Source organism: Scyliorhinus canicula, chromosome 18, assembly GCF_902713615.1.
Source record: "Scyliorhinus canicula chromosome 18, sScyCan1.1, whole genome shotgun sequence".
Taxonomy (NCBI): domain Eukaryota; kingdom Metazoa; phylum Chordata; class Chondrichthyes; order Carcharhiniformes; family Scyliorhinidae; genus Scyliorhinus; species Scyliorhinus canicula.
This window is the reverse complement of record NC_052163.1, coordinates 95,032,376-95,059,827: the sequence shown is the minus strand read 5'-3', so window position 1 is coordinate 95,059,827 and position 27,452 is coordinate 95,032,376. Positions and strand designations below refer to the sequence as shown.

Genomic DNA, 27,452 nt, shown 5'->3' with positions numbered 1-27,452 from the left:
AAATTTGAGATGGCCTGTAGTTAGGCCTATAGTTGTGTTTGCAGAGAAATTTATATTGGTGATACCTTACACTGCCTATTATCCAACTGTTTTTGAAACATTTGCCTAATAAATATAGTGGTGTAATTACCATACCCTGTTATTATTCACACAGGTCAACAGGTCATAAATACAGTGGAATTAGATGACCCATGTTATTTTAACCAAGTGATCAGCTTTCAAAAGCATTTAATTATCACTAGGATTTGGGAGAGATGTTGAGTGTTGCAGTGGGTTAAACATCTCTGGGGTGTGATCTAGCCTAGTCTGATGAGAATGACAGTCCCCTTGTCACAGGCTGTGTAGAAGTTTGTGAAATGAGTTTGGTAGTTTCAACCCTGGTTAGCATGGACTGTCAAATTGACCCCAGTTTCATTATAACTGATGCTCACTCAGAAATGGTGTGGGAGATCGGAAAATGTTGCGCTGGTGCAGATGGGGTCACTTTTTGAAGGCTGAGGTGTATTATTGAAAAAGTATAGAGGGACTTTTATTCTTCATCTAACCTAAGTCATTACATTCACTGGTAGTGGTGATTTTTATAATGTGATGATAGAGTAATACTCTAGCACAATCCTGATTTTGTGTGGCTTTGTAAAGAAAATTATGGAGTGAGCTGCACCTCATAATCATGCCCAAGCCAGCACCACAGGTGGAGCTGGTTATTATGATGAAATCATAATATTCATGCCCAAGCCAGCACCACAGGCAATGTGTCATGAAGGCATCTGCACTTAAACAAATTACTGCATTGATTTCATCTGCTTCATGTAGTTGCAGCAAAATTGATGTACAAGTTCCCTTATTGACTTAGTAGATAATTACAGTAAGGTAGCCCTAAATTCAATCCTTTGCTGATGCTGAGTTGGCTGATTCCAACTTGGGCCGCGATAGAGATGCAACAATTGACCTTTTAGCTGTTCAGTGATGATCGTTGAAAAGCATGTACGAATAGCGAGGTTATGACAGAAGCAGTCCATTTATGTTGGCCATTCATGATTGTGTGCCTGCTGGCATCCCCCAAATTAACTAGTGTGCCAAATAGCTACTAAGATGAGGAAATAGTGGTATGCAAGCACCTATAAAACCAAGAGCCAACACCCAAGAGCACAAATGGACACATGCTGATATTACGCTATTTTGTTTTTCATCAGTAAATCTTATGCAGACATTTTTTGAAGAATGAAGAGGAAAGTTCTTTGGAAGAACAACTTACTTTGGTCAGAAGCTGCTTCACTCCATTGGATCCGAATATGACATTGTTGCCTGTGGCTGAGCCCTATGTGTTACAACATGTAGTATGTGAAACTTGGGCAAAGGAAACAGCTGGAACAGAGTTCACGTTGGGGGAAATGGGACCGATAACACTTTGCGGGGATGGTGGGCTGGCAGGTGGACTTGTTTGTTAGTGTTAACAAAGTTACTGCCCAACTCTCCTTGCACAGCAACGATATCATGTGATTATGTGGTCGATACTTGTCAGTGACAAATCGTCTGTGTCCAGCCGAAGCCTGTTCAATTAGATTTTGTCCTCAAATCGATTGCAGCGTGCCATGATCAAGCTCACAGTTAATGTGTATGTTTTTGTTTATCTCTGTCTATACAGCTTTTAGCAATGTGATTCCAGTTGTGTAAATCATGTGTGAGCAATCAAACTCTTCATTTTGTGCTGAGATTATTTTTGCACAAGTGTTAGTCAACATAAATTTGTTTGTGAATATAAGTACAAATGAGGTATACTGAAACACTGGTAGCTATAAACTTGGAAGCACAATGCAAAACTGAACATGCCTCAGATGGCAGAGTGCATTTTCCTTAATGATGTTGATTATGCAGTTCTCAGCCATTTTATTTATTTTTCATGGGGAGAGGAGTGTAGAAAGCAGAGCAGTATTGTGATTTTGGCAATCAATCAGAAACTCTATGTACAAAATCAGAAACCCTGTGTACATATATATAAAAAAAACTACACGTCTTTTTATGATTTTAGTGTTTATTTTCTGCATTGATCAGGATGAGAAATAATATATGGGATGAAACATTTTTTCCAAATCGGACACCCAGGATTAGAATTAGGCATGCCACAAGTCAATTACAACACATGCTAGATGCAAAGTAAAGCTTTCTCCACATTACTTGATCAAGCACTAGGGTGAGAAGCAGCATGGGTTGGATGCAGAATAAAGTTTTGTTTATATTGTCCTGGCAGTGTATCTCAGCCCCAACATTTAAAAAGCACCTCCTTTTTGCTTCTGTGACACATACATGTTTCTGAAGTGCATGTGTATTCCTAACAAACTGTGCTGTCCTAGACATGTTCTCCACTGCAATACAGAATTGCAGGTTATATATGAATAGTTTAATGCTTTAAATTTTGTAAGGTCTAGAAATGTATAAATTGCCATACAATATGATAAATTCCAAAGTATATATGATGCATTATATTACAACTATGAAAGTTGCACTGAGGTAGCTATGAAATGAACTGCCAGACCAATCTGTTTGGCAAACCTTGCATGTACCTTTTCGATGAATGTAATTGTGTCAAGGATACTACATTCCTAATCCAGATTACACTATAGGTAGAGGTGAGCAAAGTGAGTTGCTCTTCCCAGCTCATTCAGCACCTAAAAACGTTCTTCACCCCAATTTCATCATCCAACTGTTATTTTGAGGATGCCAAAACTGTAGTCCCATTAGCCCTGGCAATTTGACCCCACATACACTGACAATTTAGTCCTATTTCTGCATTTACCTTTTACTCACTGGTTTGTTCTGTTTGAAGTTTGGTTTGGAATTATCTGGTCTTCTGCCTTACTGGTGGACAAATTCTAAATAAGAATCCTTGATTTAAACTTTATACACTAAAATCCTTATTTTCTGGCATGCACATGGAATGGGTGGTGCCGCTTAATCAAAAATGCCAGTTAACAAAGCGTTCCATTTACCAATGGAATACAGCACAATACTTGAAGCATAAACTAATATGAAAGTACTCAGGAAGTAAAGAACAGTAATCATTTTACTTCTAATATTCAACAGTACATTAAATCAGAAGTATAAAATAATACTGTATATAGATGCGGGTTCCAGATAACTTAGTAATTGCGTTTGGTTGGTAAAGTGATGATTCGTATTAGGGGAACTTCACAAAATCTGGTTAGCAGAGAATTCCAGTTAGTAGATTGCTGGATAACACAGTTTACTCTCTATGGTTCTGACATTTCTTCGTACACATAGGTAAAATGTTCTGACTCCATGTCTTAAATGACTTGTGTATTTTTACATTTTCTATCCAGTGGATTCCTTAGCAGCTGAGGCTAGTAACTGGAAGTATACCGGTGTTATGAGAAGGACCATTGAAGGACGTAATTTGTGGTGATGGTGTATTCTGTTTTATGCTTTGTGAGCAAGAAATATGTGTTAGCCAGTCTGAAATTGTTTGGACATGCTGTCCAAACTTTGCGTCTTGCAACTGCCAAGCTTTTTTAAAAATTCAGACCATGCAGGTTGATTCTGGCCAAGGCATTGCCCTCGGGTATGAACCGACTGACCGATTGTATCAAACAGCTTGTCCCTTCGGCTGTTTGCAACAAAGTACTGACTGTACTTGTAAAACCCAAAACATAGTGGCCACTCTTAATCGTGATTCTGCGATTGGACTTGCTAGACAATCCTGATTGTACGAAGAATTATACTGAAAGCCAATTTATGATTCAGTCGAACTTGCAGTGCGGCCTACTTACACATGCTAGAAGCTGTGCCCATTGATACCCGAGCCCTGTCCTTTGCAGACAGAAGGAGCGTGTACACTCATTGCGCCTTTTTCAACTAAGCAAAGCTCGAAGGACAGCCGTTCCCTGGTTCTATCCCAAGAACAGTGCCTTGGCCAATCAGTCAGCCTGCCTGGTTCAAATTTAAAGCAAAGTTTGGCAGTGAACTGTTCCCTGGTACATTCCCCGTGGCAATACCTCTACCAACCAGAGTCCACTTGCCAACCAGTCAGCACCTTCTTATGCAGTGTAATTATTGTTCCCTTTACAATGTGACAATGTATTCTTGTGACATTATCCTGATGAATGCAGGATGAAAAGATTTGACAGCATGTGTTTTTGTCAGCAATACTCAAGTTCTGTACTACCAAATGCTTGATTGTCACATAATCTCAGAATTGTTATGGCGTAGGAGGAGGCAATTTGGCCCTTTGTGTCTGCACCAGCTCGGAGTAACTTCACTAATATCATTCCCCTCCATTCTACCCATAACCCTGCACTTCATTCCTATTTGGATATCAGACTCTTTTGAATGCTTCAATTGAACTTGCCCCCACTACACTATCAGGCAGTACATTCCAAACCCTAACCACTCGCTGCATTAAAAAAGTTTCTTCTTGTATCACGTTTGTATATTTTACCAAATACTTTAAATCTGTGTCCTCTAGTTCTTGATCCTTTCACACATGGGAACAGTTTCTCCCCATCTATTCTGCGCATTCATTATTTTGAATGCCTCTATCAAATCTCCTTTCAACCTCTTTTCCCTAAGGGAAACAGTACTAACGTCTTCAATTTAGCTTCACAATTGAAGTTACTCGTCCCTGGAACTGTTCTCATTTTCTGCACTCTCTCTAATGCCTTCACCTTCTCCCTGAAGTATGACGCCCAGGATTGGTTGCAGTGGTCTAGTTGAGGTCGAACTAGTGACTTATGCAAATTGGAGATAACCTCCTTGCTCGTGTTCTGTGCCCCTATTAATAAAGCCCAGGGTAATGTTTGCTTTATTAACTGCTCTCTCAAATTGTCCTACCACCGTCAATGACTTATGCGTGTATTTACCAAAGTCCCTCTGCTTCTGCCTGCTTTAGAGTTGTAACCTTTATTTTGTAATGTCTCTCCATGTTCTTAACAAAATGAAACACTTCACACTTCTCTGCATTGAACTTCAACTGTCTATTCTACTGTCTTGTCTATGTCCCCACGCTATCCTCCTCATAGTTCATAGTGCTTTCAGGTTTCGGATTGTCTGTAATTGTGTTCTGTACACCAGGCTCTGGGCCATTAATATGTATCAAAAAAAAAAGATCCCAACACTGACCCTTGGGGAGCTCTACTTCAGATCTCGTGCCAAGCTAGTACCGACCCTTGGAGTTAACTTTATTGCAGTGTCAGCCGATCACAAAACTGAGGATGTGATCCAGTGGACATACTGCGCCCAAAAGGCAGCTCGCTGCGTGGCTGATAGAAACCGGGAGACTCCATTCCTGGGGTCTACCCGGCTCGTAATGCCTCATGAGATCTAAAATGATCACTTCTTAGCAAATCTGTATATTAGAGTGAGATAACTAGTCTCATTTTAATGTGCAGATTCTTGAGGTACTAGATTCATTGAGATCTATCCCCTTCACCTCGGACGAGCGCCGTTCAGCACTGGTCCCCACAAACAGGGACTAGACGGAATGGCACACGTGGGGTCTCTCAGGGGATCCGAGGCCCTAAGGTGCATGCCCTTTGGGAAAGGGTGATATCCTGGCACTGCTGGTGCCACCTGGGCACCCTGGCACTCCCAGCCTGGCACCCTAGCAATGCCACCTGGGTGCCAGCCTGGCACTGCCAAGGTGTGTGGGTGTTGTGGGAGGCACGGGAACCCTCCATAATGCCTTGGAGCCTTGATGGGGAGGAGCGGGTACCCTCCCATAATGCATCGGGGATTGGGGGCTCTTGGGTATATTTCCTTTTCAGAAATCTAAATTACCTTTTGGGAGATGCTATTGAATTTTTTTCAACGCCTATTCTAGCAGTGCTTTCCAAGTCATCATAGCTCTATACAAAATAAAAATCTGCTCATCTCACTCTTGGTTCTTTTGCCAATTATCTTAAATCTGTGGTTACTGGACAGCCTGTCAATGGAAACAGTTCCTTCCTATTTACTCTTAATAAAACTTACCATAATTAGAACTCTTACATCTCACGCCAACCTCTTCTTTAAGCAGAATAATCCCAACTTCTCGCGTCTGTCTAGCCGAAGTATCATATCCCATGAAAGAGGCCAAATAAATGCATAGTTGTGGTTTTATTTTTCTCTGATTTATTACAAGTGCAGAGGTCCATTAATTGGACTCTTTTATGGATGTGAATCTTTGTACCTGCAATCGTACTTCAATGTTCCATTAGATCAGGAGTTCCATCCACACGTATGGCCAATGAAAAGTCCCACTAATATTTTTTGGTGGTGTTGTGAAGTTACTGGTAGAGGCAAACTGTTAGGACATCACAGATGTGTATCCAACATGGTTGTTTGAATTTCTGGTGCCTCAAATCAATTTAAAATAGAGTATGGTTCACACTGCTGTCAACTTGTAAAATTTTGACATAACCAACCTGATATCAGCTGTAAAGTTCTCTCTGCACCCAATACTAACCACTGTTCACCTTGTATTTGGAAATCCTTGTGATAGTCTCTTGGGTTGGAAATGTACGTTTATATGGAGATAAGAGGCATGAGAGTAATAATGAAATAGTAACCCGAGAAGTCCTGATGTCCTAACGCTACAACAGTGACAATGTTTCAAACCTGCCAGAAGGTTCTTTGGGATGTCCTGAGGTAATGAAAAACATTAGATAAGCACATGTCTTTCTTTCTCAACAGAAACAGCGAAGCCCGTTTTGGTTTGTAACAGCTGCCTGAACTGCTGCTATTTAAATAACTCCTTAAAAATCACCCAGAGATTTTAAAATATGTACTGCTGATCTTTTTTTTCCCATCCATTTTAATGCTGATTATGGTACCTAGCTGCCAAATGTGCTCTGTGCTGTTGATTCAGTGTTGAATACAATTGAAGGATTAACAATTAAAATGACATCACCAAAAATGTATTGAGATGCTATCCGGCGTGTGGTATGAGTGTTGGATATGATCAGCTTTCAGCAAATATGAATTCAATGATTTATAACACTCCCGTTGAGCAATATTACAATGATTGAACCTTGGTTCTCATACAGAATCCTACATTTTTAAACTAAATACAAAACAAAAATTAATGATTTGCTCAAATCCTGCAAGTTTATTTCTTTTCCTCCATGTGTTTCTTCCTGACCACAACTTTGTCATTATTGTGTTGAGTTCTGGTGCCCTAAATTGATTTAAAGTTTACATGTGGTTTACATTGCCGTAAACGTCCTCTTATAAAATATATTTTGTGCTGCCAGGTATTTGAGGGTCTCTGGTGCAGAATCATTGCTTTCTCCAGCTGTGAATTTGATCACCTTCTGACTATTAATGCACTGAATTTGGGAGAATCTTGATTGCGGAGGCTTTGGTGTAATATGTGGATCCAGTACTAATGTCCTTGCACATCATCCAGAGGCTGGGAATTGGGGCAAGGTGTATTTTCTCACTGATTTAAAGACATGTGCTGCTGATTCCATTGATCTTCAGTCTGTCTGTTTACTGATGTTAATACAACATTTAATTGTATTAAATTTTTCAGTAATCAGACCTGTTGAGTATTTGATTTCAGAAGAAGTGAAAGGGATACAAGTCCGTGCCAGAGAGGGAAATGTTGGAGGCCAGGGTCTGATTTAAGCCATGTGCTGTGAACCAAGTGTAATGTGAGGTATATGTTTTAATGTCAAATTATTCAATACTTAAAATTCTTTGCTTTGTTACAGAAGCTCTTAAGGCACTATAAATTGGATCTCCAATTACAATGTAAACCCACAGGTGGAAGGAGAGATTTGCATTCTGATACATGCACGTGAATGATGTCCTTCAATGTTATACTGAAATGATTTGCCGATTGGCGCAGTTTTTCTCATTTCTTCCTCACCTGTGTAACTACTGAAAAAGTAAACTATTTTTAAAAACTAATGTATGTAATTGATTTTCATAAATATTTCCATGTTCCCTAACCCTACCCCGGCCTCCTCAAACATAAGATTCCTCCAGATTAAGATGATCCATCCCCGCTTCCCTCCCCCAATCCATGATTGAACCATTGACATCTGTCACTAATTAAGCAATGGAACTGTTCCCACTTGCCACCCACTCCCCCCTCGCCCATGGAGAAAATAGTGTGAATTACTCTCTGTGGGGAAACTTAATCTGTGACCTCTTTCTCATTGGCGTTTATTTCTCAGATAAAGTAGCAGCTCTATCCCTCAATCACGCAATATTTTGTACTTGATCTAATCAAAATGGAAGTTATACTTTAATTTCAGCCCCACTCATTGACCTTCTCACATCTGCCAGTCATGCTCTGCCTGGCCATTGCAAAGAATATTGAATTGCAATGTGACTTTGTTTCAGAGCCACTCCGATTGTGCTCCACATATTTATTTTCAAAATTGTTGTCGCATTTGAATACCTAGCTGTCATGGATGATGGTGTGAGGTGTGGTTTTCAATCTATGGAAGGGTTTTGACCTCCGGCTGTTAATATTAAAGGATTATTATGCCTCTTTTGAAAGCATGAAAAATTAACAATTTATAAAATATTACTTTTCAGCATTTTTAAATGATTTAATGGCTGGACAGATATGTCCTTGTTTTAAGGAGTAGAGGATTTAGAAATATTTGCATTAGTCAAGGCAGTTCCCTTCATCTTTGAGCCACATGGGGCTCGAGTCTCACCAACCTGATCACTGCACCGTAGGCAGCTACCGTCAACCTTGGTACATTTCGGTTAATGAAAGGTGGTCCACTAGGATTCATTTCTCAAGTGTCTCAAGTGCTATACACTGCAAAGTGTCCCTGACAGAACTAGGCTCAACTACCCAGTTCTCTGAAGTTTGATAGCTTGTTGTCTCACAGTCTTAGATTCACAAGTGACTGATAGACACTGAAGTGCAGACCAGGTAGGTCAATGTAACGTTGTATCCCATTTGATGCGCAGGTGGGGGGAAAGGTGGAGAAGGATAGATATATTGACAGTGATGGTGTCCTGTGCTACTCTACAAAGGGACTTGCATTAAAAATTGTGTGAATTGTATAGCTCACCTTCAATATGCGCACAATAAACTCTCCTCTGGTCAATTTCATTAATGTGTGAAGTTTATAAAACACTGGTGAAAAAGTAGCTACAATCACAATCTTCTGTAACTTTTCCCTTTTCTTTATACACGGTCAATAGCAGTGTCATTAATATTTTAACATAAAATACAAGGCCGATATGTATCTTCGGTTAATTCATCACTTCAGATACTAGTGGAGTTGCTGCACATTTCCTATGTTATTTGTTCCCAACATTTGCATTTGTATTTAATATATTGATAACTGTTGAATAGAAATTCAGGTGATCTTTGCCCCATAATTAGAATAACAACCCATCAATATTAATTTTGGTTATCACAGTGCTCTCGGTATCCTGAGCCTTGGTGATATTGATATTCACATTGTTTGCTGGTTCAGTATTAAAATAATGATGATGATTGTAGCAGTTCTAAACAACACAAACCTTGTATTTAATAGTGACAGAGGTTAAAATTAACTTTCCAAGAACTGGGCAATTATTTAAGTTTGCACCTCTTGGCTGGGAACATTTTGCAGATGTATAAGTTAGAATAGCTGTCATTTTCTCCTGTGTAAAGTGAGTTTGTTTTTGTATCCATACAGGGTTGCAGGGCTGCAATAAAAATGGTCTGTTCATATAGCTAAAGAAAAGTAACACCAATAACTGAGTCAGCAAGTACAGATATTGTAGGTTTTAGCATTTGGTTCAAATTTAATTTAAATGTTTAATTTTCAGGTCATTAAAATTCATTGCCTACTCAAAGTAATCGGGAATGAAAAGAGCTAATGTCTGACAGGTTAATTGTCAGCAGTAATTTTAAATTATTTTCATGTCTTGGCATGAAATGTAAGGAGAAATTACTGGAAATATTAGATATCTGGTTTTGTTTTCACTCTGCAGAGCACCCTACTTCAGTCCAAACATGCATTTCCTTTCCCTCGTTACAATAAACTAACTTCATCTAATTGCCATTAGTGACAGCTTGCTTAACATTTACTCATATTGCAGTCACTGCACTTCAAGATAGTTCATTGTACATGAAGCACTTTGGGATATTTGAGATGTGATGAAACTCTAGGCAAATGTAAATCTTTCTCTGTTCTTTTGGAATTGCTCCATTTTAAAAACAAGCACACGGTCAAAATCTAAATGGCAGAAATGCATAGTGTAAACCAACAGTTGAAAGAAGAAAAGGCATGTGAAAGTTTCAGTGGAGACCTTTCACTGGTTCTGCCGGAAGTATCTTCAATCTCACCTTTTTTTTTAAAAGTGCTGAGGAGCTGCTGTGAATTTCCAACCTTTCTGCTGAGTGAATCTTTTCAAATTACTTGATACACAGAAGCTATTTCAGACGATCATTTACAGCACCTCATAACAGTGGCTGTAAACATATGTGGGTGTGTTGGTGTCGGCACCAAGTCTTTGGTGATGAAAAGGATGAGAAATGTTGTGAATTAATGGCTGTTCTGTATTTGAGATACAATGGTGGAAGGAGAAATATTAATTGAGAAAAAGTGAAAACGTCATATTTCCAATAACCTATTTTTCCTAATTTTTGGTATATCGATATAAGGAGCTGCTTTGCTCAGTTTATAAGCTTAGACAGTGGATTTATCTCCTTGGATGTCTATATTAGATCTTGCAAACAATGTGCATATCATTGCTTATTTTTTTTGTTAAATTTAAATGATAGTCTATGATTTCTGTTAAATAATGCATCTTGTTAAGTAATACGTGAAGAAAATATTTAGAAATGTTTTTTATCTTTATACAATCAGTGTTACGGTACATGGGTACATGGGTATTAGAAGCAGAAGTAAGCAATTCACCCCGTCAAGCCTGCTCCGCCATTCAATCACATCATGGCTGATCTCTTCCTGGTCTCAAATCAACCTCCTTGCCTTTCCTTAGATCCCTTGAACCTGTTTCTTTATATCAGAAATACATTTATCTCCTCCTTGAAACCATTTAATGAACCACTGCACTATGGGGCAGCAAGTTCCATACGCTCACCACCTTCTGCGAGAAGTAGTTTCTCCTCATCTCGGTTTTAAATCTACCGCCTCTCAACCTATATCTGTGACCTCTCGTTCTAGATTGTCCCACAAAGGGGAACATTTGGTCTACATTTACTTTATCAATTCCTCTTAGTATTTTATATACCTCGATCAGATCCCCTCTCATCCTTCTAAACTCCAGTGAGTATAAGCCCAACTGTTCAATCTCTCCTCATACGTCAACCCTTCATCTCCAGAAGCAAACTGGAGAACCTCCCCTGAATTGCCTCCAATGCCACCACATCCTTCCTCAAATAAGGAGACCAAAACTGGACACAATACTCCCGATGTGGTCTCACCAACATCCTGTACAATTGAAACAACACTTCTCTAGTTTTATACTCCAGTCCTTTTGTAATAAACGCTAAAATTCCATTTACCTTTTTAATTATGTGCCGTACCTGCACATCGAATTCCTGTGATTCATGAACAAAGACGCCCAGACGCATTTTGAATCTGCTTTCCATTTGGATAAGAATTTGCCTTTCTATTTCTGTGGCCAAAATGGATAACTTTGCACGTATCCACATTAAGCTCCATCTGCCAAATTTTGGTCTGCTTTAGCCTATCTATATCCATTTGTAAACTCTTTATCTCCTTTTCACTGCCTGCGTTCCCACCTATTTTAGTACCATCTGTAAATTTTGCTGTGTTACACTCTGTCCCTGCTTTATATAGGTTCTAAACAGTTGAAGTCCAAGGACTGACTTCTGCGGCACCCCACTAGTTAAAGTTTGCCGTTCAGAAAAGGACCCATTTATCCTTGTTCTGTGCTTTCTGTCAGTCCAATATTCTACCCCAGACCCCTGCAATATTGCATTCTGGATCAGTCTTTTATGTGACACCTTGTCAAACACCTTGTAAGCAGGTAGGCTGGATAAATAGCGAATTTAAAAATAAATAATACATGGTAGTGTCTAGTTAATTTAGTTCCGTTTTGTAAGTTGCAGTTCAGAAGTGCAGGCATTTGTATTTTTATTTAAAATGTATTTCCTGGATTGGAAGTCTTGACAACAGCAGAAGGATTTTGTATTTTCTAAGATTTTTAAATAATCAAACCGAACTTCAGGATTGGATCATTTAAAAAAATAATTGAATATCTGTCTATATCTTCCAGATCCATTTTATCTGCCTTTTATTCAATTTGTGGTATGTTGTTGCCACTGGCTTTACATATGCCTGTGGACCACAAGGAACCTGCCACTGGCCACTTCCAAGTTGCCACTGGTCATCTCTAATTGGGAACATTTTGCTTTGGGGTTGCCACTACGGCACAGTATCAGCACACCAGGAATTGATGCCATTAACGCAGCACAAAAAGCAATGTTGATTGTGGGGTCAGTAGCGATAATTTAGTGTCAGTTGTGCCCTGCACCAAGGGCATTCACTCAACTTTAATCTTTGCCTATAACCCTACCTAGTGATTTTTTTGAGGCCACATTCTCAGACTGACTTCACAGAAAATTCTCTTTCCCTTACTCTCACTTTCTCTCTGTATGGGCGGTTTGGAGAAAAAGAGTAGACACTGATTTGACTCACCAATGTTTCCTCATCTATAAATATCAGTAAGCTTTCTTGTTATTCTGACACTTTGTAAAAATGTTAATCTAAGCACATATCAAAATTGTCACTAGAATTTCAGTGGTGTGAAATAGTTTGGCTGTGCTTGAAATGTGAATAGCACCCAGCCTTACAGTTCGATCCTGACCATCCAAATCTATTTGAAGAGTATTTTGAACTGTGTAACTCTAGGGTGATGTATTGATAAGTACTGGTTTGAGGGAGCACAATGTATTGGATTTCACTACATTTTTTCCTGCTGCACAATTCCACAAATACACTAAATAAAAGCCAGTGGCAAAACTATTTTGTTAACTGTTATGTTTTACCAGGTGTTTGATATTTTCAAGTTGGTATATCCAGCCAACATTCCAAATGTACAGCAAAGTACATTTTTAAATATCAATGATCAAGTCAGGCTCTATGTTTTTATTGATCTCAAGCAGTGAGTTTATTGAATAAGGGGCAGCACGGTAGCATTGTGGATAGCACAATTGCTTCACAGCTCCAGGGTCCCAGGTTCGATTCCGGCTTGGGTCACTGTCTGTGCGGAGTCTACACATCCTCCCCGTGTGTGCGTGGGTTTCCTCCGGGTGCTCCGGTTTCCTCCCATAGTCCAACGATGTGCAGGTTAGGTGGATTGGCCATGATAAATTGCCCTTAGTGTCCAAAATTGCCCTTGGTGTTGGGTGGGGTTACTGGGTTATGGGGATAGGGTGGAGGTGTTGACCTTGGGTAGGGTGCTCTTTCCAAGAGCCGGTGCAGACTTGATGGGCCGAATGGCCTCCTTCTGCCTGTAAATTCTATGATAATAATTGGGAGAAAAATAGGAATTTTTGACAACTGCACTTGTCTCTTGTATCACTCAATATTCAGAACATGATATTTTACAATCACAAACTTATTTCTTTTAATCCATTCAGCAATGCCCAGAAAGCAATCTAGGAAGCAAAGCCTTCCTCTCAAGTTTTGAATTCTGGTTGAGTTAAAACTGTTTTTAAAATTTAAGTGTCCTGCCTGTAATTCACCTTTCTCTACACCTCTCTCTCTCTCTCTCTCTCTCTCCCCCCTCCCACAGTATCTCATCTCCTTTATGAATAGTCTCAGAGAATACTCAACACTCAGCAGTGAGCATTATTTTAGTGGTTCCCCTTGTTTGAGGGGTTTTATGCTGGAAGTCCTGTTGCTCCCCCTCTTAATTTCAGGGTGAAAATCTTCCAGAAAAATATTACTCTATTGCTGTACAATATAAAAGTCGGTAAGTGGATTTTTAATGTTTGTAGCATTCCCTATTATTTAATAGGTTTAATCAAAGTTCGATACTTTATCTGGTTTGGATTTTAATACAGGAGATACCAAGACTAGATGATGGCCATTAGGTTGAACAAGTCAATTGACAAATCAACCACACTTTCTGATCAGAACACTCCCATCCTTTTCAAAGGATAATTTGTATTGTTTATTTCAACTCCTTTCCTAGTAACTTGCACCTAATCTTATTATCCTATAGATTGCCTGATACCTCTTTCTGTTCCTAAACTAGTTTGTCAGTTCTGCCCCATTAGATTTAAATAATGCAACCCTTCAGTTGTCATTAAATTCTCAGCAGAATCATTGAACTCGGGTGCCTGAAGTCATGTATTACAAATCCACAGACTGAAGTGTTTTGCAATAAAGTTAGTATTTTATCAATGTTTATTGCTCTGCATTTCTAGATAAACCTTTTTTTTACTGAAAACCCGCTGTTTTTATATAATTGGTTTATCTGAAATGTATAATGAGACTCCCTCCAGTGGCTTAAATGGGAAAAGCAATGCACAGGTAGACGATAAGAACCAGAAGACCTAAACAGGTCTGTGTTGAGTGGTGCAAAGGCACAATTGGTGGGGGCCTGGACCAGGCAGGGGAATGTTGGCTAATGTCCATATCCCTGAGTTCTACTCGGTGACGTCTGGATAATGTGAATGCTGGGTGAGGATAGCATCTAGCTCAATGCCATACCTCCAATAGTCAAGTAACTTGCATTTTTCTGATTTGAGCGTATGGAGCGTCAACCTGGACAAGCTACCAGAGCTGCTATGGAACTGTGTTTCCCACATTAATAATAAGCACTTTTAAGAGGAGCTGAGATACTTGGCATAAAGCAAGCTTTTGTGGTGATGCTACAAACTTGAAAGCATCATGGCTTTAATGGACCATTTGATTTTTTTGTTGTTAAATATTCTAAATTGGATATTATTAGCACAGAATATATTGTGCATTCCAGTGCTCCTGACACTTTAATCAAATGTCTCAGCAAAATTCAATTTCAGTTATCTGTGACGATCTTGAGTATTTAGAGATGCTGTAGTTATAATGCAGCTATTCTCACTCATTGTGATGGCGTTTAGCAGACATACAATAGCAGCAGATGTCATATGCAATAGCAGGCACATAGGCCGACTTCTAAACCATTTGCACCTTGTACAGAATGATTGAATGCATTCACAATTTATGCAGAGTGAAATGAAGAGCTCCTCTCATGTGGCATTGTATGGTATCAGTGTTTTGCTTCAATTGAAAGGATAAGATTGCTACCAAGAAATGCCACTGCCTCTGATTTATTCAGGCATTGTCAGAGCACTGCAGCAAAAATATAGAGCATTTGTATAGAATATAGTTAGTTTTGAATTTGCAGGAATGCGGTCCTGCACAAATATGAAGTTTGTTTCACAGCAAATTTCCTGATTTATAAGGTATCTGTGATGTGTTATTGTCCCTTTGTTCCTGATAGTATTGTTATTAAAACTCAGGCCAGTGGCTCAACTAACTTCTTTTCTGTACATATGCTGTTCTTTTGTATATATTTGTTAATGATTGTACATAAAAAGACATGGAAATATTTCCCCCCTCCTTGGTGTATTTCTAAATCAAAGACTATTTGATATTGATTAGTGTATTAGTGCCTGGCAAGTAGTACACAAGGGGCTAAATCACATTCCCCATTATAAGTAGTAAGCAATGTAAAACTGCTTCATACTATGACCCAGTAAGGTTTTAATTTCAGTTAGTGAATTTCCAGGTCATGTGTTTAAGCCGTTGCTGCACAGCGGTGTTCTTTTTACACCTTTGTCTTTATTAACATTCAGAATTGCGTTCTACACCTGAGTTCAGCTGCAGTCTGTTCCAAAAGCATTTATTTTTTTCAACTCTGGTTCTTTTACATTTTGCAAATGATTGGGCACCTGAACATAGACTTGTATTAAAATGGAGTGTGTGTGTTGCTCATGTATATTTTTAATCCTGATTTAAACAATTAGGTTTGTGAAGTTGGATGAAATTCGTTTGATAGCTCTTTTGTTCTTGCTGCTGTTTTTTCTTATGAAATGTCAACATTATAATAAAACACTACATTGCTGAATGTCTACAGTTTGGTTTTTACTTGAATTCAATATTTTCATTAAATGTTTTCATGAATCAACCTGTGCACTTAGCCTCATGGTAATTGGTATGAAAATCCAGGATTATATAGGGTTATAAGGGGCTTGTTTAGCTCACTCAGCTAAATCACTGGCTTTTCAAGCAGGCCAGCAGCACGGTTCGATTCCCGTACCAGCCTCCCCGGACAGGTGCCGGAATGTGGCGACTAGGGGCTTTTCACAGTAACTTCATTGAAGCCTACTTGTGACAATAAGCGATTTTCATTTCATTTCATTATAAAGAAACAAGATTTCCATTGTGTTAATCTAATAGTCCGTCTATTTGAAGCATCTGAGTGTGCTGATGATATGCCACCCTAGGCAGTTAGTTTCGTATAATCACTGTTCTATGTATTTTAAAGTTGACGCACTTAATAATGTAATAATCGCTTATTGTCACAAGTAGGCTTGAATGGAGTTATTGTGAAAAAGTCCCCACATCGGCGCCTGTTTGGGGAGGCCGGTACAGGAAATGAACCTGCACTGCTGGTCTTGTTCTGCATTACAAGCCAGCTGTTTAGCCCACTCTGCTACCAGGACTTGTGCTTATGATTCCTGAAGCTCTGGTATTGTGTATTAGATCCCAGACCAGACCCCAACTGTGGCTAGTATACTTTACTGAAAACCCAATATTTTAGTGTATTTTGTAAGACTGTGCAGAAAGAATGAGTCGCTCCAGGAATAATTGCAAGAAGAAATAGAGATTTGGTATTTTTAAAACAAGTTTATTATGAATATGAAATTAAACTAACTCAATAATAATCTTTTAGTGTCACAAAATAGCCTTACATTAACACTGCAAATAAGTCACTGTGAAAATCATTCAGAATGTCCAATTCACCTAACAGTACGTCTTTTGGGACTTGTGGGAAGAGACCGGAGCACCAAGAGGAAAGCCACGCAGACATGGAGAACGTGCAGACTGCACAGACAGTGACCCAAGTGGAAATTGAACTATGCTGGGTAGGGGAGAATCCTGGCCCTTATCTCTACTTCCTCACTCCTTTAGACAAGGTTAACTGCAGCTTCTCTGCCAAGCCCACAAGTTTTGCTTTAGTCTCTCCCCATCCTGAGTTCTCTTCCACACCCAGGGTAATGTTTGCAACTGAGAGAGCCATCTCCAGTTGCTCCCTTTTAAAATTTCAAAACCTGAAACAAAGTAATTGCACTATCTTTAAATTCAATAATACCAAACCAAGTGAGAAATTGTATTTGAAATCGGGGACTCTTCCGGGATCCCATTACGATCCCAGACCAGATCCCCGACAGTGACTAGGATACGGGACTGAAACCCCACTATTTTAATGTTTTAAGACTGTGCAGAAAGAATGATTCACTTCAGGTGTGAGTGCATGAAGAAATATGGATTTGGTATTTTTAAAACAAAACTTTATTATGAATACAATATTAAACTCTTACAACTGACAAGAATAGCTCACAAGTACCCTTTAAACACTACTACTCAATTCCCCATTTATCAAGAAAATAAGCATATAGCTCTTAATCCATCTTTAAAAAAAATAAATTTAAGAGTACCCAATTATTTTTTTCCAATTAGGGGACAATTTAGTGTGGCCAATCCACCTAACCTGCACATCTTTGGGTTGTGGGGGTGAAACCCATGCAGACACAGGGCGAATGTCCAAACTCCACACAGACAATGACCCTGAGCTGGGATCGAACCCGGGTCCTCAGCGCTGTAGGCAGCAGTGCTAACCACTGTGCTGCCCTAGCTTGCAATCCATCTTTAAATCAGCATGGGCCTAGAGTAAAACTTGCTTCACAGAACAGATTTGGGCTCCTGTTAGAACCACTTCAGACTCTTGTTGTATATCTTCAAAAAGCTGGTTCACCTGTTGTGGTTCAGCTTCCTTGTCTTCAGACAAGACTGTTCTACTTTAAATATTATTACATTTTTTAACTACCCTGCTGTGGGAGAAAATTGTCTTGTGGTCACAACATAGGTAGTCAGATCAGGCTTCAACTCCTTTCCAAAACGTTCTCAAAATCTCTCTGCATCCCTTAGCTCCACCAGAAATGACATCATCTCTCCATGCTGAAAAACAAATTACCCCTCCTGGCTGAAAGTACATTAACACCCTGGAAACATTCCAATCAAACCATTATGCGTTATCCCAGACTGAAAAACATATTCTTGTCATTTTCACCTTCTGACTTCTAAAAGCTCCCAGCTCCTCCAAAACAAACGTGACCACTGCAGTCTTCGGCACTTTTTTAAAAAAATATAATTTTTATTGGAATTTTTTACAGAAAATATAAAACATAACGACAAACAATGAAATGCAACAAAATAACCCATAATAACTAACACCCCCAGACCGTATCGACGCATGTATCACATCCCCCCCAACCCCAATGAACAACAAAAGAACTTAAAAATAAATTTAAATTAAATAAACAAACAGTCATTGTCCGCCCTCCCCCCCCGGGTTGCTGCTGCTACTGTCCCGTACCCTATCGTTGAGCCAGAAAGTCGAGAAAAGGTTGCCACCGCCTAAAGAACCCTTGTACCGACCCTCTCAGGGCGAATTTGACCTTCTCTAGCTTAATGAAACCCGCCATGTCATTGATCCAGGTCTCCACGCTTGGGTGCCTCGCATCCTTCCATTGTAGCAAGATCCTTCGCCGGGCTACTAGGGACGCAAAGGCCAGCATACCGGCCTCTTTCGCCTCCTGCACTCCCGGCTCCACCCCCAACCCCAAAAATTGCGAGTCCCCATCCTGGCTTGACCCTGGATCCCACCACCCTCGACACCGTCCTCGCCACCCCCTTCCAGAACTCCTCCAGTGCCGGACATGCCCAGAACATATGGGCATGGTTCGCTGGACTCCCCGAGCACCTGACACACCTGTCTTCACCCCCAAAGAACCTACTCATCCTCGTCCCAGTCATGTGGGCCCGGTGCAGCACCTTGAATTGGATGAGGCTAAGCCGCGCACACGAGGAGGAAGAATTAACCCTCTCCAGAGCATCAGCCCATGTCCCGTCTTCGATCTGTTCCCCCAGTTCCCCCTCCCACTTAGCTTTCAGCTCCTCTACTGACGCCTCCTCCACCTCCTGCATAACCTTGTAGATATCAGATATCTTCCCCTCTCCGACCCAGACCCCCGAAAGCACCCTGTCGCTCACCCCCCTCGCGGGAAGCGAAGGGAATCCATCCACCTGCCGCCTAGCAAATGCCTTTACCTGCAGATACCTGAACATGTTCCCCGGGGGAGCCCAAATTTCTCCTCCAACTCCCCCTGGCTCGCAAACCTCCCATCAATAAACAGGTCCCTCAGCTGTCTGATGCCCGCTCTGTGCCAACCCTGAAATCCCCCATCAATGTTCCCCGGGACGAACCTATGGTTCCCCCTTAACGGAGCCTCCGTCGAGCCCCCCCACTTCTCCCCTATGTCGCCTCCACTGCCCCCAAATCTTGAGGGTAGCCGCCACCACCGGACTCGTGGTATACCTCGTAGGAGGGAGCGGCCACGGCGCCGTTACCAGGGCCCCCAGGCTTGTATCTCCACAGACGCCCTCTCCATCCGTTTCCATGCTGCCTCCTCCCCCTCCATTACCCACTTGCGCACCATCGACACATTGGCCGCCCAATAATACCCTGAGAGGTTGGGTAACGCCAGCCCCCCCCCCCCCCATCTCTACCCCGCTCCAAGAAGACCCTCTTCACCCTCGGGGTGCCATGCGCCCAAACAAAGCTCATGATGCTGCTAGTCAACCTTCTAAAAAAGGCCCTAGGGATAAAGATGGGCAAACGCTGAAAAAGGAACAAGAACCTTGGGAGAACCGTCATTTTGACGGACTGCACTCTACCCGCCAACGATAGCGGTACCATGTCCCACCTTTTAAATTCCTCTTCCATCTGCTCCACCAGCCTGGTAAAATTAAGCTTATGGAGAGTCCCCCAACTCCTGGCCACCTTTCGGCACTTTTTTTTAATAAACATTTTATTCAGGTATTTTTTTTTTGGTGTTGTAACAGCAGCAATATAAACAAAGTGCAAATACCACCTCCCTCCCCAACAGGTCCCACCATTAATTAAAACCCTAATCTACACTAACCTAACTCCTCCCTCCCCCCCCAGACCCCCTCTTCCGACGATTAATTGTCCGCGAAGAAGTCAATGAATGGTTGCCACCTCCGGGCGAACCCTAACAGTGACCTTCTCAAGGCGAATGTAAATTTTTCCAGACCGAGAAAACTAACCATGTCCGATCACCAGGTCTCCGACTTCGGGGGCTTTGAGTCCCTCCATGCTAGTAATATCTGCCTCCGGGCTACCAGGGAGGCAAAGGCCAGAATATCTGCCGCTTTCTCCTCCTGGATTCCTGGATCCTGCAACACCCTGAAAATCGTCACCTCTGGACTCAATGCCACCCTTGTTTTTAATACCTTGGACGTGACTTCAGCAAACCCCTGCCAAAATCCCCTCAGCTTTGGACATGCCCAGAACATGTGGACATGGTTCGCTGGTCCTCACGCACATTTTGAGCACCTGTCTGCCACCCCAAAGAATCTGCTCATCTGGGCCACTGTCATGTGAGTCTGGTGAACAACCTTGAATTGAATAAGGCTGAGCTGGCACAAGTTGTGGTCACGTTGACTCTACTCAACGCATCCGCCCAGAGGCCCTCCTTCATCTCTTCCCCCCCCCCCCCCCCCCCCCCCAGCTCCTCCTCCCACTTTCGCTTCAGCTCCTCGGTCTGCGTCTCCTCTGATCCCATAAGTTCCTTATAAATGCCAGAAACACTCCCCTCACCTATCCATCCTCTGGAAACTACACTGTCCTGAATCCCCCTTAGCGGCAGGAGTGGGAAGGTCGGTACCTGTCTACGCAGAAAGTCCCGCACCTGCAGATATGGAAATTCGTTTCCCCCCACCAATGCAAACTTCTCCTCCAGTGCACTCATACTATCCGCCAGTGCACTCTCCGCCATATCCGGAACGGAATGCCCCGCATCTCCCCGGGCAAACCGGTGATTATCGCAGATTGGAGACCAGACCGATGCTCCCACATATCTCCTCCATTGCCCCCAGACTCTCAAGGCCACCACCACCTCTGGGCTGGTGGAGTACTGTGCCAGCGGGAACGGCAGAGGTGCGGTTACCAGCGCCCCCAAACTTGTGCCATACAAGAAGCCGTCTCCATAAGCACCCACACCGCCGCCCCCCGACCAGCCACTTCCTAATCATGGCTATGTTATCCACCCAGTAATACTTGCTAAAGTTCAGCAGCACAGCCCTCCCTCTCCCCGACTCTGCTCCAGCATTACCCTCCTCACTCGTTGGGACTTGCCCCACATACAAAGACCGCTATAACTTTATTGACACGCTTAAAAACAGACCGCGGAATGAAGATGGGGAGATATTGAAATACAAACAGGAATCTCGGGAGGACCGTCATTTTCACCGTTTGGACTCTACCAGCGAGAGACAACGGGAGCGCATCCTATCTCCGGAAATCATCTTTCATCTGCTCCACCAACTGGGCCAAGTTCAATTTCTGTAGCCGGTCCCAATCCCACGACACTTGGATACCTAGGTGCCTGAAACTGTCCCCTATCAATCTAAACAGCAGTTCCCCCAGGCGCCTCTCCTGACCCCTCGCCTGAACTGCCAACATCTCTCTCTTCCCCATATTAAGCTTATGCCCTGAAAACCGTTTGAATTCCCATGATTTCTTCCATCCCCCAATTGGTCATACGCATACAGCGAGACTCTGTGCTCCACCCCCCCCCCCCCCCCCCCCCACTCTGGACCAGCCCCTTCCAGCCATTTGAGGCCCTCCGAGCAATTGCCAGCGGCTCTATAGCCAGCACAAACAGCAGTGGGGAGAGGGGGCATCCCTGTCTCTTCCCCCAATGCGGTCTAAAATAGTCCGAAGTTGTCCTGTTCGTCTGTACACTTGCCACAGGAGCCTGGTACAGCAACCTGACCCAGTCAATAAAGCCCCTCCCAAATCCGAACCGCCCCAGAACCTCCCATAAATAATCCCACTCAACCCGGTCAAGAGCTTTTTCCGCATCCATCACGACCACTACCTCTATCTCTCTACTTTCCAGGGCATCATGATCATGTTTAACAGTCTTCTTACATTGGCCATCAGCTGCCTGCCCTTAATGAACCCCGTCTGATCCTCCACAATGACGTTCAGTGCACAATTCTCAATCCTGGAGGACAACATTTTGGCCAACAGTTTGGGGTCTACGTTCAACAGGGAAATTGGCCTATAAGACCCACATAGCGGGTTCTTGTCCCATTTCAGGATAAGCAAAATTGTGGCCTGTGACAACGTCTGGGGCAGAACCCCTCTTTGCCTCGCCTCGTTAAACACCCTTCATCAGCATCAGTCCAATATCCTGGAGAACTTTTTGATGAACTCCACTGGGTACCTGTCCGGTCCCGGAGCCTTACCCAACTGCATGGTCTTCAAGCCCTCCACTATCTCTTCCAACCCGATCGGGGCCCCCAGTCCTGTCCACCTTCGGGAAAGTCAGCCCCTCCAGGAAGTGCCTCATCCCCTTCGGCCCCGCAGGGGTTCCGACCTGTACACCTGCTGTAGAAATCCCTGAACGCCTTGCTCACCCAGGCCGAGTCCCCAACTAAGTTCCCATCCCCATCAATAACTTTCCCTATTTCTCTAGCTGCCTCCCTCTTTCTGAGCTGCTGTACAAGCATCCTGCTGGCCTTCTCACCATGCTCTTGGGTCGCCCCCCCCCCCCCCCCCCCCCCCCCGTCTTTCTGAGCTGTTCCACTGCCCTCCCTTTGGTTAACAAGCCAAACTCCGCCTGTAACCTCCGCCGTTCACTTAAAAGCCCTATCTCTGGAGTCTCCATGTGCCTCCTGTCGACTTGTAGAATCTCTTTTACCAGTCGGTCCATCTCTGCCCTATCCGTCCTGTCCCTGTGAGCCCGGATCGAGATCAGCTCTCCTCTCACCACTGCCTTCAGCGCTTCCCAGACCACTGCTGCTGAGACTTCCCCCGTGTCATTTATCTGCAGGTAATTTTGTGTGCATTTCCTCAGCCTCTCGCACACTGCTTCATCTGCCATTAGCCCTACATCTAACCTCCATTGCGGGCGCTGATTGCTATCTTTACTAGCCTGCAGGTCAACCCAATGTGGAGCATGGTCGAAGGCTGATCGCCGAGTACCCCGTGTCCACCACCCCTGCCAGCAAGGCCCTACCCAAAACAAAGAAATCGATCCGAGAGTATACCTTTTGCACGTGGGAGTAGAAGGAGAACTTCACACTCTGCTGTCTAAATCTCCATGGATCCACCTCACACCTTCTTCTCTCCCCCCCCCATCTGCTCCGTGATCCCTTTCAGTTAGGGGCTGATTTACCACAGTGGGCTAAATAGCTGGCTTTTAAAGCAGACCCAGGCAGGCAAGCAGCGCGGGTTCAATTCCTGTATCGGCCTCCCCGAACAGGAGGCGGAATGTGGCGACGAGGGGCTTTTCACAGTAACTTCATTTGAAGCCTACTTGTGACAATAAGTGATTTTCATTTCAACTTAACTTGGTTGAAGCCTGCCCTTTTCCTAGCCACCTCCACACTCGGGTCCTGGTACACCCACAGGATACTGTTGCCCCATTTACAGCTCCGTGTTCACTTGGCCCACTGAAGAATACATTCCTTGTTAGGAACCTGTGGAATCTCACCACCATTGCCCTCGGAGGGTCCCCCGTTCGCGGCTTCCTCGCAAGCGCTCTGTATGCCCTGTCCACCTCCAAGGGTCGGGAGAATGTCCCCTCCGCCAGCAACTTTTCAAACATACCGGCTACGTATGCCCCAGCATCAGCTCCCTCAGACCCCTCTAGAAGCCCGACAATTCTTAAGTTCTTCCGATGGGACCTATTCTCTAGGTTCTCCACCTTCTCCAGAAGCCTTTTCTGCTGATCCCTCAGCATCCCCACCTCCAGCTCCACCGCTGTTTGATTCTCCTCCTGCTCAGCCAGCGCCTTCTCAACCTTCTGAATCGCCCGATCCTGGGCGTCCAATCTGTGCTCCAGCCGATCAATCGACTCTTTAATCGGGTCCAGGAAGTCCCGTTTCTGCTTGGCAAAGCCGTCCTGGATGACCTGCATCAACTGCTCCGTTGATCGCTGGGCTGACACACCAGGGGTCCGGTCCTCGGCCATGCTGTCTCCAGCTGCAGCTTCAGAACAGCTCTTTCTATTTCTGTCTCTTCGTGCACTTCCGGTTCTTTTCTCCATACACTGATACGTGGAAATGGTGCCCAATTGCCTCAGCCTTCGAATTTACTGTTTAAAACCGGAAAAAAGTCCGAAGGGAAAGGTCCAAAAGTCCAATCAGAGTGGGAGCCACCAAATGTGCGACTTACTCCTTCTTAGCCACCACCGGAAGTCCAGTCTTTGGCATTTATCCCTTAAATTGTCGCAGTATTTAGAATCCAATATTCCTAAAATCCTCCATTTATCACGTGGCTGACAGCAATGCCAAGTACATTGAAAAATTGTTGCAGCTGGAGGTCTCAATTGATCTGGCAAGTTTCCTCTGTGTAATCCTGAGAATGCATGTCAGGAGTCAGCAGCACTGAAGCTATGTAAAAGCATCAGTTTATTTAGGCTGAGTCGGTGCTGCCTTGTAGAGAGAAACTAAAACATTTTATGATTCAAGATCCCCATTATCTCCAGCCTGGAATTCATAATAACAAATGTGGCTCGAGTGCTAAGCTTTTCAGTGATGCTATATCTCAAGTTCCAAAGTAAACACCCAACATCTGCATCTAATACAAATTCATCATTTAACATTTCAGTGTGTCCTACCGGCAAAGACCTTGATCTAATCTGTGACTGGTAAGCACAGAAGTGTATAAAATATTCCATGAGTATAGGATTTTGAAACAAAAAAGCAAATTTGGTGAATGGGAGTAGATTAGAGAAGAAGATATGGTGCTGGAAAATGGTCTCCTGAATTGTACATTCTTTAACTTGCCTCATTGCCATTTCTTTAAACTTTGGTGTGCACATTGCATTGTGGACTTTTCCATGTTTCCTGATGAAAACAAAAACGGTACATACTTAAATGTGGACATTTGCATTGCATGGAAGCCCTCAACCAGAAACCGATTATGCAGTGATCAGTCCGATGCCTTTCTCAAGTAGGTAACACTTTCCCCATTAAGCTAATTTCCCATTTGCTGGATTAATCTATTTGGCAAAAAAATAAACGATAGTGAGCTAGGAGGAAAACTCAACTTCACAAATGATTAAAAACACAAATTTTACAAAACAGCAAGCCATTTTAGCAAACTACAATTCCATAGCTCTCTGAAAAAGTTACTCACTTAGAAGTACCGATATGTAATTTTTAAATAGTATATTCAATTAGCGATTTTAATCCATTAAAAAACTTGTTTTGCTTCATCCCCATGTCTGATAGTGTGTTCCATATCTTGGCACTGATCATGAGGAAAAAAATAATCTCCTTTAGTTGAGTAATGAACTGGAGTTACGCCTTTAAGATACTGACTCACTAACCACTAGAAATCTTCTAGTTGAGTACCTCTGTTGGATCTCCTTTTTATCCTGTTTGTTCTTGTACTATGGACCCCAGTTTGTCTAGGTTATCCTCATTACTGAAGCTTCTGATCCATAGTGAGCACCTCTTCATTACCTCGATTTCTGTTGTAGACTGGATTTTGTGTGCATTATTTCTAAAATTGCTCTTCAGATAACTTGGAACTGTGAGCCCATTTTGGTTGTATCAAGATCAGGTCCAGTTGGTAGGCAGCCAAGTGTAAAAAAAATATTAAATTCAAAAGTAGTTTTGTGACAGCACGGGAGTAAATCATAAATCATAGAATTTACATTGCAGAAGGAGGCCATTCGGCCCATCGAGTCTGCACCAGCTCTTGGAAAGAGCACCCTACCCAAGGTCAACACGCCACCCTATCCCCATAACCCAGTAACCCCACCCAACACGAAGGGCAATTTTGGACACTAAGGGCAATTTATCATGGCCAATCCACCTAACCTGCACATCTTTGGCCTGTGGGAGGAAACCGGAGCACCCGCAGGAAACCCACGCACACACGGGGAGGATGTGCAGACTCTGCACAGACCGTGAGCCAAGCCGGAATCGAACCTGGGACCCTGGAGCTGTGAAGCAATTGTGCTATCCACAATGCTACCGTGCTGCGGTTTTGTAAGAGGCGGATAGATGTAGCCAGAATTTAGATCAACTGTGCAGGTCACAAATGTGTTCAGGATTGTACTCTGCCATAAAGTCCATAATTTACCAACTGCATTCCATGTGAATCAGAAACGTACCCGAGATTTGTTTGTGATGGAACTTGTTTAATTTAATCTTGGTTGAGCCACTTCTGACCCAGTATGTTAGTAAACCAAAACCATAGACTTAATACTAATAAAAGACCACCTTAATTTTCCCCTAATTATTTATCTTTTTTATCTATAATACTTTATCTTGTCACTATCTCATTACCTTGTGTGCAAGGCAGACAGTAGCACAGTATATTAGCACAGTTGCTTCACAGCTCCAGGGTCCCAGGTTCAATTCCCGGCTAAGTCACTGTCTGTGCGGAGTCTGCATGTCCTGCGTAGGTTGCCCTTAGTGTCCAAAAAAAAGTTAGGTGGGGTTACTGGGTTACAGGGATAGAGTGGAAGTGTGGGGTTGAATAGGGTGCTCTTTCCAAGGGCCAGTGTAGACTCGATGGGCTGAATGGTTTCCTTCTGCACTGTAAAATCTATGGACCTTGTGCAAATTGGTTGCTGTTTTTCTCTATGCAGCTATGCTTCCGAACAAGTTGAAGAGGGAATTCAGTCAAGTGTATACCTCCACCATGTTGCCTTATTTTTTGTACAATTGTGCAGTTCTTCCTTGCGGCTTTACTTTGATCTGCAACTACAAAGCCAAAAAAATTAAGAGCCCACTGAAGAAGTTTCAGACTAATCTGCAGAAATAACCTGCTTTGAAAACTCAGCTCCTGTCTGTGGCAAATTCCACTGCAACAGCTGACATAAAACAGCATTGTAAAACAATTCACAGCATTTAAAAAAAAACACTGCATTATTATTTTTTTAAAATCACTGCATGGTGGGTGGTGGTGTTTCGTAGTTCACTTGGGAAGTCCGAGTTACTGTGACAAAGGTGTTTGACCATGTTATGAACACATCTTCCTTGATGTGGAGATGCCGGCGTTGGATTAGGGTGAGTGTGGTGAATGTTTCACACTATATATAGTTGCCAATATCACTCCATGTATATATGTTCGTTATCTACCCGTTGTAAGATCAATGCTGTATATAGTTGCCAATATAA

General features: G+C 42.6%; 1 protein-coding gene across 4 annotated transcripts in view; it reads left to right on the top strand.

Annotated features, from left to right (window-relative positions):
- Positions 1 to 10,217, top strand: part of pip5k1ca (phosphatidylinositol-4-phosphate 5-kinase, type I, gamma a) — a 145,595-nt gene extending 135,378 nt beyond the window's left edge. For 3 of the 4 annotated variants that reach the window (XM_038777886.1, XM_038777889.1, XM_038777888.1), the window contains one exon: positions 1,194 to 9,068. In XM_038777886.1, coding sequence (XP_038633814.1) covers positions 1,194 to 1,196 — 3 coding nt within the window. In that variant the 3' untranslated portion in view covers positions 1,197 to 9,068. Of the gene's footprint in view, positions 1 to 1,193 lie in introns of all 4 variants that reach the window. The other variant, XM_038777887.1, reaches the window with a different exon arrangement.
- Positions 10,218 to 27,452: the final 17,235 nt, after the last annotated feature.